Source organism: Ascaphus truei, chromosome 12 (genome assembly GCF_040206685.1).
Source record: "Ascaphus truei isolate aAscTru1 chromosome 12, aAscTru1.hap1, whole genome shotgun sequence".
Classification (NCBI taxonomy): Eukaryota; Metazoa; Chordata; class Amphibia; order Anura; family Ascaphidae; genus Ascaphus; species Ascaphus truei.
In genome coordinates, this window is record NC_134494.1 from 47,083,315 (window position 1) to 47,099,942 (window position 16,628).

The window sequence follows — 16,628 nt, forward strand, 5'->3', positions numbered from 1 at the left end:
TCAAAGAAGCTGGAGACCAACCACAGCCTACAGAGAGAATACACTCTGGCACCCTGCCTACTGAAGGTAAAAGACCCAAAACAGAGACAGACCCTGAGCCAGTACAGAATAAGTGCCCACAGCCTAGAAATAGAAACAGGCAGACACAGACAGAACTGGAAGCCCCGGGAGATGAGACTGTGCCAAAGATGTGAGCTAGGTGAGGTAGAAGATGAAACACACTTCCTGTTGCATTGCATGCAATACTCGGAAGTGAGGAGTGCCCACCTAGAGAAACTCACAGCTCTTATCCAGAACTTTAATAATATAGAAGAGAACCAAAAAATAGCGATCCTCCTGGGAGAAGATGAAACCCCACAGAACTGGTTGCACACTATATCAGCACCTGCCACAGACGCCCACTAACCCCCACATCGCTATGTATAACTTACCCATGTACTGTGCAATCATTCTATCCTACCCCCTACAATTCATGTAATGTGTAATCATTGTACACACCCCCTATTATTCTGAATGCTCTTTCGTCATGCCAATAAAGCTTATTTGATTTGATTTACAGAGATCCCAGGAGCTTACACAGATGTAAAGAAAGATAAATAAGATAACCGTCTAAAGCAGATGCTGCAGAGAAGGAATAAACAGACAGGGCAATTAATGGATGTAAGGGACAGTGAGGCACAGGACCATCCATCCATCAGCAGTGTGCAGGTGGGGGGTAAGGGACAGTGAGACACAGGACCATCCATCCATCAGCAGTGTGCAGGGGGGAAGAGGGGGGAAGGGACAGTGAGACACAGGACCATCCATCCATCAGCAGTGTGCAGGGGGAGTGAGGGGGTAAGGGACAGTTAGGCACAGGACCATCCATCCATCAGCAGTGTGCAGGGGGGAGAGTGGGTAAGGGACAATGAGACACAGGACCATCCATCCATCAGCAGTGTGCAGGGGGGTGCAGGGGGGAGAGTGGGTAAGGGACAGTGAGACACAGGACCATCCATCAGCAGTGTGCAGGGGGGGGGGTGCAGGGGGAGGTGGGGTAAGGGACAGTGAGACACAGGAACATACATCCATCAGCAGTGTGCAGGGGGAGGGGGGGTTCCTTTGGTCCGTGGATTTCAGCGGCTTAATCTCAAAAAGGGAGACGCGCGATTTGCGGATTTTTAATTATTATTACTAATACGCTCCGCGGATTCTGCCGCCCGCTGACGGATTTGTAGAATCTAATCCGTGAATTCAGTAATTCTTACGAATCCGCCAACGGATCGCTGAATCCACGGCTTGTATCCAATGGCGGATTTTGATGAATCCGCGTGGATAGCAAACCGCCAAAATCCCTTTGCGGATTCTCCCGTCTCTACCTGAATCCCAATTATACCCCACACCTCCTGCAGCCGCCCATGCCAGCACCTTGTGAGTTATAGAGGCTGCCTCACATCAGTAGGCACAGGGACCTCTTGGATGAGTTATCCCCCTGCTGTTCCATGAATCATATCCGTGAAACGCAGAACACGGGAGGCTGTCATAGAACAGGCAGCGTTGCTGTTACAGTGCGTTTGGAATGAAGCTATATCTGGAAATATGTCACCAGCACAAAGGCCTTCTCCATCTGTTTAGTCATTTCCAGCGCTGACGGGGTGAGCTGAAAGTTTCGTGCGATTCATTCTCAGCGGGTCGGCTGGAATTTTGCTTTGCACACTTGACCTGGGTACTTCGGGCATTACTCAGGACAAACTAATATTCTTTCTGTATCTACTGCCCTGTGGTAGAAAGCTTCTCCCCCCTCCCCCCCACCTCCCCAATCAATCACAATCCTTCCTGCGGAAATCCATTTGCTAACGTTAGCACAGCAGCCACCTGTGAAGCTTTAACATTCCTCCTGCAGTAGCTTCTGCCTGCTCGTTACGACTCTTTAATAATGTCATCCTCGCTTTTAATCACTAATCCAGGAGTTCTCAACTCAATCCCCAAGAGCCCCCAACAGGTCAGGTTTTCAGGATATCCCCGCTTCAGCACAGGTGGCTCAATCAGTGGCTCAGTCTAAGGCTACGCTTATAGTGCCGGCTATGGCGACGCGGCGGTGACGTCAGGCTGTGGTTGCTGGAAAAATGTATTTAAAACCATAGACAGAACATGAAACACAGACAGAGAAAAATCTAACTGAGATGACTTCCAGCGATCGCGAATAATCCGTCGCGCCGCGCTTACTATAAGCGCACATGACGGCGGCAATGCATTCGTTTTGATGCGACGTTGCATAGCTGTCGCCGTCACTATAAGCGCAGCCTAAGATTGAGTCAACCGTGCTGAAGCTGGGATGTTCTTAAAACCTGACCGGTTGGGGAGTCTTGAGGACTGGACTTGAGAACCTCTTCACTAATGTTATCCTCTTAACGAACCAGTGACTCTTTGGTATCTCCCATTTACTATTGTTCGTGCAATAAAAGGTACTACAACCTGCAGCATCACTGCCCAGCTCGCTCTTTATACAGTAAGTGTAATAGTGCGTTCACATGAGAAAAAGACCTGTGGGGTTCGGAAAGCTCTGCACAAACTATTACATTTACAGCAGCGCCCCGCTTCTCGGCGCCCCGCTTCTCGGCAATCCGGCGGTACCGAGAAGGGGGCCGCCATGTCTGCACATGCGCAGAACGGGTAAATCAGAGGTTGCGCATGCGCAGAACCGGTAAGTCAGAGGTCGCGCGTGCGCTGAACGGGTAAGTCAGAGGTCGCGCATGCGCAGAACGGGTAAGTCAGAGGTCGCGCATGCGCAGAACGGGTAAGTCAGAGGTCGCGCATGCGCAGAACCGGTAAGTCAGAGGTCGCGCATGCGCAAAATGGGTAAGTCAGAGGTCGCGCATGCGCAGAACGGCTAAGTCAGAGGTCGCGCATGCGCAGAACGGGTAAGTCAGAGGTCGCCCATGCGCAGAACGGGTAAGTCAGAGGTCGCCCATGTGCAGAACGGGTAAGTCAGAGGTCGCACATGCGCAGAACGGATAAGTCAGAGGTCGCACATGCGCAGAATGGGTAAGTCAGAGGTCGCACATGCGCAGAATGGGTAAGTCAGAGGTCGCGCATGCGCAAAACGGGTAAGTCAGAGGTCGCACATGCGCAAAATGGGTAAGTCAGAGGTCGCGCATGCGCAGAACGGGTAAGTCAGAGGTCGCACATGCGCAGAATGGGTAAGTCAGAGGTCGCACATGCGCAGAACCGGTAAGTCAGAGGTCGCGCGTGCGCAGAACGGGTAAGTCAGAGGTCGCACGTGCGCAGAACGGGTAAGTCAGAGGTCGCACATGCGCAGAACGGGTAAGTCAGAGGTTGCGCGTGCGCAGCACGGGTAAGTCAGAGGTCGCGCGTGCGTAGAACGGGTAAATCAGAGGTCGCGCATGCGCACACAGGGGAATTTCAGGTCTGCGCTTGTGCACAAGCCAAAAATCGGCAGTTCCGGTTTCCGGCGATTTTCGTTTTGCGGCGGGCCCTTAGAACGGAACCTGCCGCGTGCCCGGGCCCTCCTGTATATAGGACTCCGGAGTTGGTCCATTAATATGTATCACAGCTCGTGATACATTCCCACTTCTGTAACTTTCCTCTTTACCAACGGGTAACCTTCCCGCGTTGCGACCCTCCTCTGGTTTACACGGATGTTATCTTGTCCGCATGTTAACAAACACTTACATCTCCTAATACACCTACCTAAAATCCTACGGTCTCTGACTCCCACAAACAATTCAGAGCGGATTCCTTGTTTGGGTTTAATACTTTTATCTAAAACCCTTTGGGGCAAATTCATCCAGCTCCAATGTGTGTTATCACACCCGATCCGGCACGTTAACATATAAGACATTTGCAGGTAACGCAGCTTCGGTGTCTGATGAATCTGTCTCTTTGTTCTTTGGTGGATTCACAATGAGAAGAGCTGTATTATGTGTGCACCCATCATTGGGTGCTGATGTTTTGCACTCAGAAAACTCCATAATGGTGGAAAGAACGCACTGTCTGCACTACAACCGCACAGCAGTCAATAACGTGCTGTAAAACGCCTACCGAAGGTGTATAGTGGGGCGCACCTCAGGAGAGAAAATCACTGTCAAAACAACCCAAACAGGGGGTAAAGAGCTCTCCAAAAAGCAAAAGAGGGAACCCAAGGAAGTGCATAAAAATCACTATCAAGTTATTAACACAGAATCATAACAGATAGCAAACAATTTAAAAATTGTTAAAGAAGATAGATATGAAAAGGAGGTCGTACCGAATATGTGCTAATAACAGCCAATGCATGATAATTAAAGAGCCATAAATTCAGACAGCGTGTGCTTTATCTGTATATTATGGTGGCAAAGCGTGGGACAAGCTGGTAACAAAGTAAGCCTGATTGATCTATTCACTATCCATGCTTTGTGCTACTGTGGGGGAGAGTCACTAAGCCCGGATGTGTAGCATGTCAATGCCGGATCTGGGTGCGATACCCAGCGTCGGCGCTTAGTACAACTCCAGCGTATATGTATCTTATTTTCTAAACCGGCAGGGTTACAGAAAAAGCAGCGAGGGTGTCAGCGATTTCATGGGAACCTCCTGAACATCAGCTAATACATTAACCTATAGAATCATCACAGAACACACAATTCTATCAAACACCGGAAGATTTTACTTTCAAACAAGAACCATCAAACTACAATAAACAGAGTGAACTTTCCTGTGATAACCCCCCCCCCCCCCCCCCCCCCCCCGTTTTCTTCCTGTTTGTGTTACCTGCCTGGTGGCTAATTCTCCTGGTAACTGCAATATCATGTTCTGTGCACAGCTACAAAGTCTTTTTTTCCCACTTTGCAAAACTAACGTGCATGCGCTACATCATATCATATATATATATAGTGTCCTAGAGATTTCTCATTACCTGATAGGGAGAAGCTGATCACTGAGTAAGGTCTATTTATTTTGGTTGGGGTAATTAAAGCTGCACTTGCTCAGCTGCTGAGAATTCAGATGCCAAGTATGTGGGTTTGTAAGTAGGTATCTCATAGCAGCTTCATGTACAGTATCTGATACTCATTGTGACTCACTGGGTTTCCTTGCTTACTGAGTACGGTCTCCTCTCTGTTACAGAAGCTCAGACTGTCTCCGGCTCCTGTGTCCTGACTATATATTTTAGGATCACTGCAGTTTGTTAACTACATTTTTAGGGAGCTTTTTGTAAGACCGCTGCTGAGCAGGCGTCTGTTTGAGATGTTTCCCAGAAGTCCAACGTACTTAACAATTTAGCTTTCAATAGCAGAGAATATTGTACAGGGTTTTAGCCACACATTGCAGTGAATGGAATTGCATGTAGGACAGCTACAGAAGAAACTGCAGGCGATACGCATGCGCAGCACACTACGACTGTATGTGCGATTATTAATGTAACCCCTCTTTATGTTACCTCGGATTATATGGCCTATCACTGAGGTGAAAGCCTAAATCCTATGGGTTACTGTTTAAATTCTTAAATTCTTATAGTGTGTGGTACACGTGTGAGACTGTAGTGACTAGACAACACAGTGGTAATGAATTATAACAAGCTTTATATATGCATATAATTTGTGGTGTTACATATCTCATGTGAATCCGTACGGTGATCTCAGAATGACTCCATACACATATATACTTAAACAAACTATACCAACAGTGCGAACGCTGCGCAAACAAATAATAACTTTTATCTCTGTCCTGCATCCCAATCATGGGGTACTGGCCTGTAGATCCTGGTGTGCTAGCACAATCATTGGAGCTTATAAACTGTGTGTGTTGCAGGCCTGGTGCTTCACAAAGATCAAACTGTGATGGCAATATAACTGCATCTTATATCCATTGTGGTGTAGCTCATCCACTCCAACCTGGTGTAATTCCTGCACCGCTGGGCTCCCTAATCTCTCTCTGTAGTAGCCTCTGTCTTCCCTCTGCTGCATGCACTGGTCCAGTGGGGCATCTCTCTCTCTCTCTCTCTCTCTCTCTCTCTCTCTCTCTCTCTCTCTCTCTCATTCCCTCTCTCTGAGGGGTCCTGCATGGACTCTCTATACAGGATGGGCCTGCACACCCTCACTCCCTCAGCTCCCTTTTCAACTGTCACCAACTGTCATTCCACTGGATAAGCACAGTCCAGTCCAGCATGGTCCAGTGGAATGTCATTGTTAAAGGGGCCATGTCCTGTGCTGATAGCAGACCCAGGGGGTTAGATCAATATCGAATATTGTCTCTTTCTTTACACGCAAAGATGTCTAAGAACCACACCCCTGATGAAGAGGCCACGCCTCAAAACTTGTAGGGTGGTTTGCATGGTGATACTACGACCGTAGTTGTTGACTTTCTGCAGAGCTGAAGACTGTGAGGGAGAAGGCAGGGAACGGGTTAACGTGGTTGGCCCAGGCTGGAGTGAGATCATCCCTGCAACCGCCAGGGTTGCTGCGACGCCGTACGGAGGAGGTTACATGGTGACGCACTAGGGAGGCGTCACGAGAGACAGCAGGAACCTCCCATTACCGGAAAGGTGGAAGCAAGCAGGGGACGCGCTGCAGCAACAGGCGGAGTATCCCCCCGTGAGGACAACTCTGCATATCTCCAGCGTGGATCTGTGAACTACGGCTAATTGCTTATTTTATTCGGATGTTTGTGAGTGTATTACCACTATTTGTTTGTTTGTCTCATTAATCTAGTAAAAACGTTATTGCACCAAGAATTGTGCGCTTTCTGTTCTTCTCATGTCTAAGAACCAGCCAGTTCGAAGCAGAAAAATAAATGAAGATTGTAAATTTGGAAGAAGAGACTTTGTATTTTTTTATTATTCATTTTTACTTTATTTTCGAGTGCTAATAAAACATTCCATTCGCTAAAAATACTTTGTGGTGTGTTCACGTTTTTACTCTTTATATTTCAATTAAATACACTTGAAGTACATACAATACTGTACATCTGTGTGATATCGGATCGTGCACACATGAAGGGGAATAAGTGACAGGTAGCATTGCAGTTAGATTTTTGAGACACAATAACTCGCGATCGCCGACTTGCAGTTCTGTCCGGTATTGCAGACAATGCTAAATTTTATTTTCTACAATCTTTGAGGTTTTGGCTAAATCGTCTGAAAACTAAGAATAAAAGCGGATTAGGGTGCCGTGTACGGGACCCGCAAGGCAAGAGGGTCAGAACCGAAAGTTTCATCTGTAAATAGGCGCCTGAATGATGACATATGATCTACTGCAGTGGTTTCTAACTTTATGGTGGTCAAGGAACCCTAAGTGAATTGCTGAGGAACCCCCAACCTTCTCTAATAGCAACCCTAAGATAACATGCATTGTAAGAAACCCCCAACCCTCTCTAATAGCACATCTGTGATCAGATGCATTGTAAGGAACCCCAACCTTCTCTAATAGCAACCCTTAGATAACATGCATTGTAAGAAACCCCCAACCCTCTCTAATAGCGCGTCTGTGATCAGATGCATTTTAAGGAACCTCAACCTTCTCTAATAGCGCGTCTGTGATCAGATGCATTATAAGGAACCCCAACCTTCTCTAATAGCGTCTGAGATCAGGTGCATTGTAAGGAACCCCAACCTTCTCTAATAGCGTCTGAGATGAGATGCATTATAAGGAACCCCAACACTGCCCCTATACAGTACAACGTAACACTGCCCCCTATACAGTACAACCTAACACTGCCCCAATACAATACATCCTAACACTGCCCTATACCGTACAATCTAACACTGCCCTATACCGTACAATCTAACACTGCCCTACAAAGTACACCCTAACACTGCTCTTATACAGTACATAAACAGAGAGAGCAAAGGAGCACAGCTTGCAAGGAGATCCTATGGAAAAATCCTATAGGAAAAATGAGTATATATATATATACTTATACAGTACACCCTAACACTGCCCCATACAGTACAACCTAACATTGCACCCTATACAGTACAACCTAACACTGCACCTATACAGTACAACCTAACACTGCACCCTATACAGTACAACCTAACACTGCCCCTATACAGTACAACCTAACACTGCACCCTATACAGTACAACCTAACACTACCCCTATACAGTACAATACAGTTGCTTTGTTACATTCCTTGCATATCTTTATGTCACCTGAAATAATGACTCCCACGCCCCATTTCCCTAGAATTGTGTATGTAAGAATGACATTAACCCTGCATTCTGCCTTTGGATGTTTGTGACCCAAATGCACGAATTTGCCATTTTTGGCATTCAATTGTAGTTCCCACGCGCTTGATCATTCCTCTAATGTACCTAAATCACGAATCACTTTCTGAAATCTATTAATTGTGTTTCCCCACTTCCTACGTTCTTTTAGTGTCCTTGAATGTATACCGCCTGGCCTCATTGACCTGTCCATCCCCTTTAGTATCCTTGGATATATTCCGTCTGACCCCATTGACCTGTCCACCTCCTTTCCCTTTTGTTTCTTGCCCCCCCCGCCCCCTTCACCTTCTGCTGTGAATACTGAGCAAAAATAATTATTAAACTTTGTCTCCCTCTACATGACGCTCCTCTCTTTAGTCTTACTATTCCCCCTCTCTTCTATACCTAAAAAAGGTTGTGTCCCCTTCTTTACTGAGTTGGCTATGTTTAATTTTCTGCCGGGACCGCGGCACATCAGATTATTTGCTCATCCTCCTTCTGCCTAAGGCTGAGTCCATAGAAGGACCGACAGCGCTGAGCAGTGCGGACGCTCCGCGACGAGCCCCGTCATCCTCAATGAGGATGTCTTGAGAGGGGGCTTCCTCGAGCGTCCGCAGGCGTGCTGAGGAGCAGGGGTTTCAGCCGACATCAGAAATTGTATCTGAGCGCGCTGTCGGCTGAAAACCTCCAATCACAGCGAAGCAGCGTCACGACGTTGGCGCCGTGACGTTGGTGCTTCGCGGGCTATTGGCCCCATGACGTCAGTGTTCTGCCTCCCGATCGCGTACGCTGGCTCACCTGCAAGTCCATACAATCTCTCCTGATTGAGCAGGCGAGCCTCAGTGTCAGTGCGGAGGAGCGCTGTCGGTGCTTCTATGGACGCAGCCTAAGGCCTCGTCCCCGCTACGGTGTGCCCGGCACGAACAAGATACGGCCCTCTATGGGGCCGACCCCAGTCACTACCTGCGCGCGCCTGCAGAAAGCGCGAAGCGCAACCGCCTTTCCCAAAGACAAGATTTTAGTCTTTTGGCGCGGCGGACGAGCAATGCCCACGTCACAGCGCCAGTTCAGCCAACGAAGGCGAACCAGCCGCGTGATGTCATGGCCACGCCCCCGTCCAAAATCTTGTCTTTGCTCCCCCTGCTCTTCTCTGGACGCGAGCCCCCTAGACCACAGATCGCAGCTGAAGCTCGTGCACGCACCGCCAGGCGCTCCGACGCGCGCGTGCACGCAGTGACTGGAGTTGTAGCCTAAGACGTTCTTCTATCTTCTTTGTTCTGAATCTCCCTTTATATCTTAAAACCTTTTCTGTGTTTACACTACGTCCCGACTCTTCTGAGAATCCTATTGGCTTTCTTTTCCGTGAGGTTTTGCTCACCTGCCCTACACAAACGTCCCGCTCTCCACTCAAACACCTTCATCCTGCCAAAGAATGGCTACAATCTTTTCCCATCTCTGGAAAGCCTTAAGCTGCGCTCAGTGTGCCGGCGTTGCGACGTGGAGTGCGCGTGCCCGTCTCCCGCGCGGTGTGAACATCCCATGTACTGGGCTGCAGGAGATTAGGGAGGCGATCGGGGGCATGGCGGGGGGCATGGCGAAGGTGCACGGAGTTGGTTCACCCTCATTGGCTGACCCTGCTCCGCTGTCACTAACCCCTCCCCCACCCTCTGCAGCTAACTCCGCCCCCACCCTCTGCAGCTGCAATCAGACCGGCCTCTGCTCTCCTCCCAGTATTCTTGCTCTCTGCTGCCCCCACCTTCTCTGGTCAAAGCCGGGACAGCCACAAAAAAACAGGACATTTTAACGTTTATCGGGCCGCCGGGACACACCTTAAAAAACCGGGACTGTCCCGGCTAAACCGGGACATCTGGTCACCCTACTCCTAGGTGGTTGTAACAGGGGAGTTATCCCTGTTCAGGTAATGTGCCTCTAATCCAGCAGTGTGGTGGTTAACTGCTGGTAGTCAATTAACAAACACCATCTGCCTGATTAGATTGCTTAGAAAAGCCTGTCTTTTGAGACATGAAGTGAGACTCCTTAGCTCACACCTGAGCTGAACTTGGAGACAGAGCAGAGATTCCTTAGTCCACAACTGGGCTGAACCAAGGAAGGACAGATGTCTTGAGCGACAAGCTGACCACAAGACAAAGGGGACAAGATTCTAACCTGGAGCCTGACATTTCCTGTGCACACAAGGGTGCGGTTCCAAGAGAGCAGAGAAGCTTCCCCTACAGCAGCCCAGCTAACAGATAAGACTTTCATTTATAAGACTTGTTATATCTGTTCATTTCATGCTATATGTTTGGGGCTGGGAGACATGCTTATCTAAAGGGAGTTGTGGAGTACATAATATTTCACTAGAAATACTCCCAAGTGAATAGAAGCTTTGTTTACCCCTTGTTTGGATGGTTTCCTGATGTTAAGGAAACAGGCGCAATAAAAGCCTTATTTAATTTCACCATAACCAGTCTCCCTTGCATACCTCTGTGAGCGTCCGCCTACAGTGGTATACCCCATGTCTTGTTCCTGCTTGGACAGGAACGCATGCTTTCTTTTACAACCAGCAGCAATATTGAGCAGATACACCTTTCATTGTCCCCCCAGAGAAGCATTCCTTCTTACCTTCTCCCCACAAATGTTACCTGTCAGATATTTTATACCCACTATATACCATTTCTGGGAGATGAGTTTAGCTACCTGATCCTACTCACTTGCCACAGTGGGCTTGGGCCAGAATACTCACTCATCAAGTAATTCAGGATGTCCCCACCTCTGGCTGAACCTGCAACAGGTTTGAGTACACATCCGGCAGATTGTATTCTGCCATAATGACGATCTCTTCTTTAATTATCATCTTGGTGATGTCCTCCATTAAAACACTGCTCAATTCCTCTTCCTGTCCTGAAGGTCTTTAGATCACCTATTCACCAGTTTCTAGGGTTACCCACAGTGTCTCTGTCTTTTCTCCAGTATGTTGTATTAAAGTAGCATTTATATTGCTTCTCACTCACATAATGGGCAACTTCTCCCCTTCACACATATCCTGTACATTCCAAATAGAGTATAGCAGGGTCTCCCCTGGGTGCCGCTTACCTCCGCTACAAGTGGGGGAGGTTGCTGAGGCAGCGCGGGTGGTGTGGATACCGCTGTAGGTAGGGAGGTTGTGCAGGAGGCGACTGAGTCGCCAGAGGCTCCCTGTGGCTCCCTTTGCAGGGTGCTGCCATCTTAAATGTGGCTGCGCATGCGAGGTGCAGGTTCATGTCGCGGCGGCCATCATGGTGCACCTTGCGCATGCGCAGAGAGGTACACAGAGGAAGCAATTAAGAGTACTCCGCATGGGGAACTACAATCCCCAGCAGGCCCTGGGGCTGCTAAACACATGGGTTGCAGCAGCCAATCGTGCGGCCGGATCCCCCTGCAACATTTGGTGCGCTGAGGAGACCACGCCAGTCGGAGCTGTGACATCAGAGGGTAAGAGTGTAGGTGCAGGGTGTCAGCAGCCCCCTGCACTAGGCCAGAGACCCCCTGTTAGGCCCCAGATAGGCCCCGACTCCCACATGCTATAGGGACAGGCCCTTAGACAGGGACACTGCCCCACTTAACCTCAGTGTCAGGGACACAGCGGAATGCCGCGCAGCAGTTGCGGCCTGTGGTTCGGGACCAGACCACCACCGCAAGGCATAGAGACTATCTTCCCGGTGGAACACTCCTACCGGATATCACCCCACGTGGAGGGTGACGCCTTCACTGACAACAACGCCGTGGGACGGACGGTTCTCTTTTTTCGGTGATACAGGGTGCCGGAGCACCTGGCAGGTATCCCCATCTACAAGTGCACCAACGGTAACACGCGGGTGTGGGCAGCGCTGTCACACACACTTTGGGTGGGTTGACTCTGTGGATACCAGGGTGGTTGGGTGCCCAGGGGCATCTCATCACTTTGGGGTAAACCCCACCGGGGTGTGGACACGGTGTGGGGGTACGGCCCTGTGAGGCCTGAGTAGTTCTGTTATTACTCTTCTTATGTGTTCAGTAAACTTGTTATACTATACCAGTGTGTATTACTTACATAGTGTCCTGCACGGGGTTATCCAACACTGATAGGATCCCGCACAGGTGGAGGCGCTGTCACCAGGCAGAGCAGGTACACCCCAGGCTCCCTGCAGCGGAGGTTCAGGCCTCCTGTGAGCCACAGGTAATGCACCGCGCACACAGTAGCCGCCATATCTCTCAGGGGTGGGGGAAAGTGCGCATGGCATAACTACTCGATGTGCAGCTCTGCCCTGCTAGGCTGTAGGTGTTGAGTGGCACGGATTTTGGGATGTTCCTGCTACAACTCTTACCCTCTCACCCTTCCTTTCCAATCTGTTTGTAATGCCAGGAACACCCCGAGGGCTCACGCCCCAATACTGAAGCCTGACACTCCACACCTCCTGTGTTCCTAGGGAGCTACATTTAGGACAACTCGCTGATGTCTTTCTCTCACCCAATGTCTAATGCAATTATTATTATCAGCTTTTATCTGCATGGCACCAACACATTCTGCAGCGCAGTACAATGTGGGAGGACAATAACATTGTGTGGCAAAAGAGTACATGTGTGTTTAGACAAACTGAGGCAATCAGAAGCAATAAACCCATTTTCCAGCAGCTTATCTTGTTCAGAAGTCTCCAGTGGCGCAAATCCCTTCCTGAAATCTACCTGCAGTCCCTGTGCATCCTTTCTATGGTACATGACTCGTACTATCCTGCATTCCCCGTCCCTGTGCATCCTTTCTATGGTACAGGACTCGTACTATCCTGCATTCCCCGTCCCTGTGCATCCTTTCTATGGTACAGGACTCGTACTATCCTGCATTCCCCGTCCCTGTGCATCCTTTCTATGGTACAGGACTTGTACTAACCTGCATTAACGGTCCCTGTGCATCCTTTCTATGGTACAGGACTCATTGCCCTAACCTGCATTCCCCGTCCCTGTGCATCCTTTCTGTGGTACAGTACACATTGCACTAACCTGCATTTCCCGTGCCTGTGCATCCTTTCTGTGGCACAGGACACATTGCTCTAACCTGCATTCCCCGTCCCTGTGCATCCTTTCTGAGGCACAGGACACATTGCCCTAACCTGCATTCCCCGTCCCTGTGCATCCTTTCTGAGGCACAGGACACATTGCCCTAACCTGAATTCCCCGTCCCTGTGCATCCTTTCTGAGGCACAGGACACATTGCCCTAACCTGCATTCCCCGTCCCTGTGCATCCTTTCTGTGGCACAGGACACATTGCCCTAACCTGCATTCCCCGTCCCTGTGCATCCTTTCTGTGGCACAGGACACATTGCCCTAACCTGCATTCCCCGTCCCTGTGCATCCTTTCTGATGCACAGGACACATTGCCCTAACCTGCATTCCCCGTCCCTGTGCATCCTTTCTGAGGCACAGGACACATTGCCCTAACCTGCATTCCCCGTCCCTGTGCATCCTTTCTGAGGCACAGGACACATTGCCCTAACCTGCATTCCCTGTCCCTGTGCATCCTTTCTGAGGCACAGGACACCTTGCCCTAACCTGCATTCCCTGTCCCTGTGCATCCTTTCTGAGGCACAGGACACCTTGCACTAACCTGCATTCCCCGTCCCTGTGCATCCTTCCTGTGGCACAGGACACCTTGCACTAACCTGCATTCCCCGTCCCTGTGCATCCTTCCTGAGGCACAGGACACCTTGCACTAACCTGCATTCCCCATCCCTGTGCATCCTTCCTGTGGCACAGGACACCTTGCACTAACCTGCATTCCCAGTCCCTGTGCATCCTTTCTGAGGCACAGGACACATTGCCCTAACCTGCATTCCCCGTCCCTGTGCATCCTTCCTGTGGCACAGGACACCTTGCACTAACCTGCATTCCCCGTCCCTGTGCATCCTTCCTGTGGCACAGGACACCTTGCACTAACCTGCATTCCCAGTCCCTGTGCATCCTTTCTGAGGCACAGGACACATTGCCCTAACCTGCATTCCCCGTCCCTGTGCATCCTTTCTGTGGTACAGGACACATTGCACTAACCTGCATTCCCCGTCCCTGTGCATCCTTTCTGAGGCACAGGACACATTGCCCTAACCTGCATTCCCTGTCCCTGTGCATCCTTTCTGAGGCACAGGACACCTTGCACTAACCTGCATTCCCCGTCCCTGTGCATCCTTTCTGAGGCACAGGACACATTGCCCTAACCTGCATTCCCCGTCCCTGTGCATCCTTCCTGTGGTACAGGACACATTGCACTAACCTGCATTCCCCGTCCCTGTGCATCATTTCTGTGGTACAGGACACATTGCCCTAACCTGCATTCCCTGTCCCTGTGCATCATTTCTGTGGTACAGGACACATTGCCCTAACCTGCATTCCCTGTCCCTGTGCATCCTTCCTGAGGCACAGGACACCTTGCACTGACCTGCATTCCCCGTCCCTGTGCATCCTTCCTGAGGCACGGGACACCTTGCACTAACCTGCATTCCCTGTCCCTGTGCATCCTTCCTGAGGCACAGGACACCTTGCACTGACCTGCATTCCCCGTCCCTGTGCATCCTTCCTGAGGCACAGGACACCTTGCACTGACCTGCAGCAGAGCTCATGTCCGGGTGAGGAAGCTTCTCCTGGGCAGCCGGCTCCTGCTATCCGCCCTCAGCCTCACACATTGAGTCTCCTCCAGGGATCCGTTTCCTTTTTTAGGGCTTTTATGTTCAGTAAACAAAGTCACCCTTCACGTGTCCTCATTGCAGGCTCAGGTCCCACCCCCACCCTGCACCCCCACCCCCACCCTGCAAATCAAGGGCAGGTTAGGGTCCCACCCCCACCCTACACCTCTGCAAATCAAGGGCAGGTCAGAGCAAGTGAGGGGCAAGTCCCTGGGAGATCCCTGTCCCATGCAGACAGTGTCCCCCTGTGTCAGCAGTGCCAGAGACAGGACTGGGACAAAGCAGTGACAGAGACAGGACTGGGATAAAGCAGTGATCAGCAGCAGTGACAGAGACAGGACTGGGATAAAGCAGTGACAGAGACAGGACTGGGATAAAGCAGTGATCAGCAGCAGTGACAGGACAGTATACACAGCAAGTGACAAGCAGTGCCCCACTCTCACAGCAGTGACAGGACAGTATACAGTACACAGCAAGTGACAAGCAGTGCCCCACTCTCTCAGCAGTGACAAACAGTATACACAGCAAGTGACAAGCAGTGCCCCACTCTCACAGCAGTGACAGGACAGTATACACAGCAAGTGACAAGCAGTGCCCCACTCTCTCAGCAGTGACAGGACAGTATACACAGCAAGTGACAAGCAGTGCCCCACTCTCTCAGCAGTGACAGGACAGTATACACAGCAAGTGACAAGCAGTGCCCCACTCTCTCAGCAGTGACAGGACAGTATACACAGCAAGTGACAAGCAGTGCCCCACTCTCACAGCAGTGACAGGACAGTATACTGTACAGCAAGTGACAAGCAGTGCCCCACTCTCACAGCAGTGACAGGACAGTATACTGTACAGCAAGTGACAAGCAGTGCCCCACTCTCTCAGCAGTGACAGGACAGTATACTGTACAGCAAGTGACAAGCAGTGCCCCACTCTCACAGCAGTGACAGGACAGTATACAGCAAGTGACAAGCAGAATCCCTCTATGACAGGACAGTGACAGGACAGTACACACTGTACACAGCAAGTGACACACAGAATCCCTCTATGACAGAGCAGTGACAGTCCCCTGGTTGGAAGCACAGCTGCTCCCCTCTGTCCCCAGCTCCCCAGGAAAGGGAATCCTTACTATTTCAACTGATCTGAGTCAATCAAAGCAACTTTCTCTCTCCTCTCACCCTACTCCGGCTGCCGGCACCTTTTCAGTCTCTTGTTTCCTTTCATTGTCCCAGTTGTACTTTATCTGTATTTCTTCACATCTGTTATTGCCTTTGAGTTGTAATTCTCCCTTCTCTCTATATTTGTCTTTCAGTGTTTTACAGCATCTCTCTCTCCCTCCCTCCCCCCTCTCCCTCCCTCCCCCCCTCTCCCTCTCACCCTCCCTCCCTCCCCCCCTCTCCCTCTCCCCCCCTCTCTCCCTCTCTCTCCCACTCTCTCTCCCACTCTCTCTAACTCAATCACTCTCTCTCTATCTCCCCCCCTCTCTCCATCCCTTTCCCTCTCTCTCTCCCTCCCTTTCCCTCTCTCCCTATCCCTCCCTCTCTCTCTTTCTTTCTCCCTCTCCCACCCTCTCCCTCCCCCTCTCTCCCTCCCTCTCCCTCCCTCTCTCTCCCTCCCTCGCCCACCCTCTCTCTCCCTCCCTCTCCCACCCTCTCCCTTCTCTCTCTATTCTGTATCTTGCTCTCTCTCTCTCCCCCCTGCTCTCGCTCTCCCCCCTGCTCTCGCTCTCCCTGCTCTCTCTCTCTCTTCTCTCTCTTTTTCACTTTCC

General features: G+C 50.4%; 1 protein-coding gene across 4 annotated transcripts in view; it reads right to left on the minus strand.

Moving 5' to 3' along the window:
• ANO1 (anoctamin 1) overlaps positions 1-14,922 on the minus strand; it is a 168,043-nt gene extending 153,121 nt beyond the window's left edge. For 2 of the 4 annotated variants that reach the window (XM_075567625.1, XM_075567624.1), the window contains exon 1: positions 14,788-14,922. In XM_075567625.1, the coding sequence (XP_075423740.1) occupies positions 14,788-14,803 (16 nt within the window). In that variant the 5' untranslated portion in view covers positions 14,804-14,922. The remainder of the gene's footprint in view (positions 1-14,787) is intronic. The other 2 variants (XM_075567627.1, XM_075567626.1) reach the window with 1 other exon arrangement.
• Positions 14,923-16,628: the final 1,706 nt, after the last annotated feature.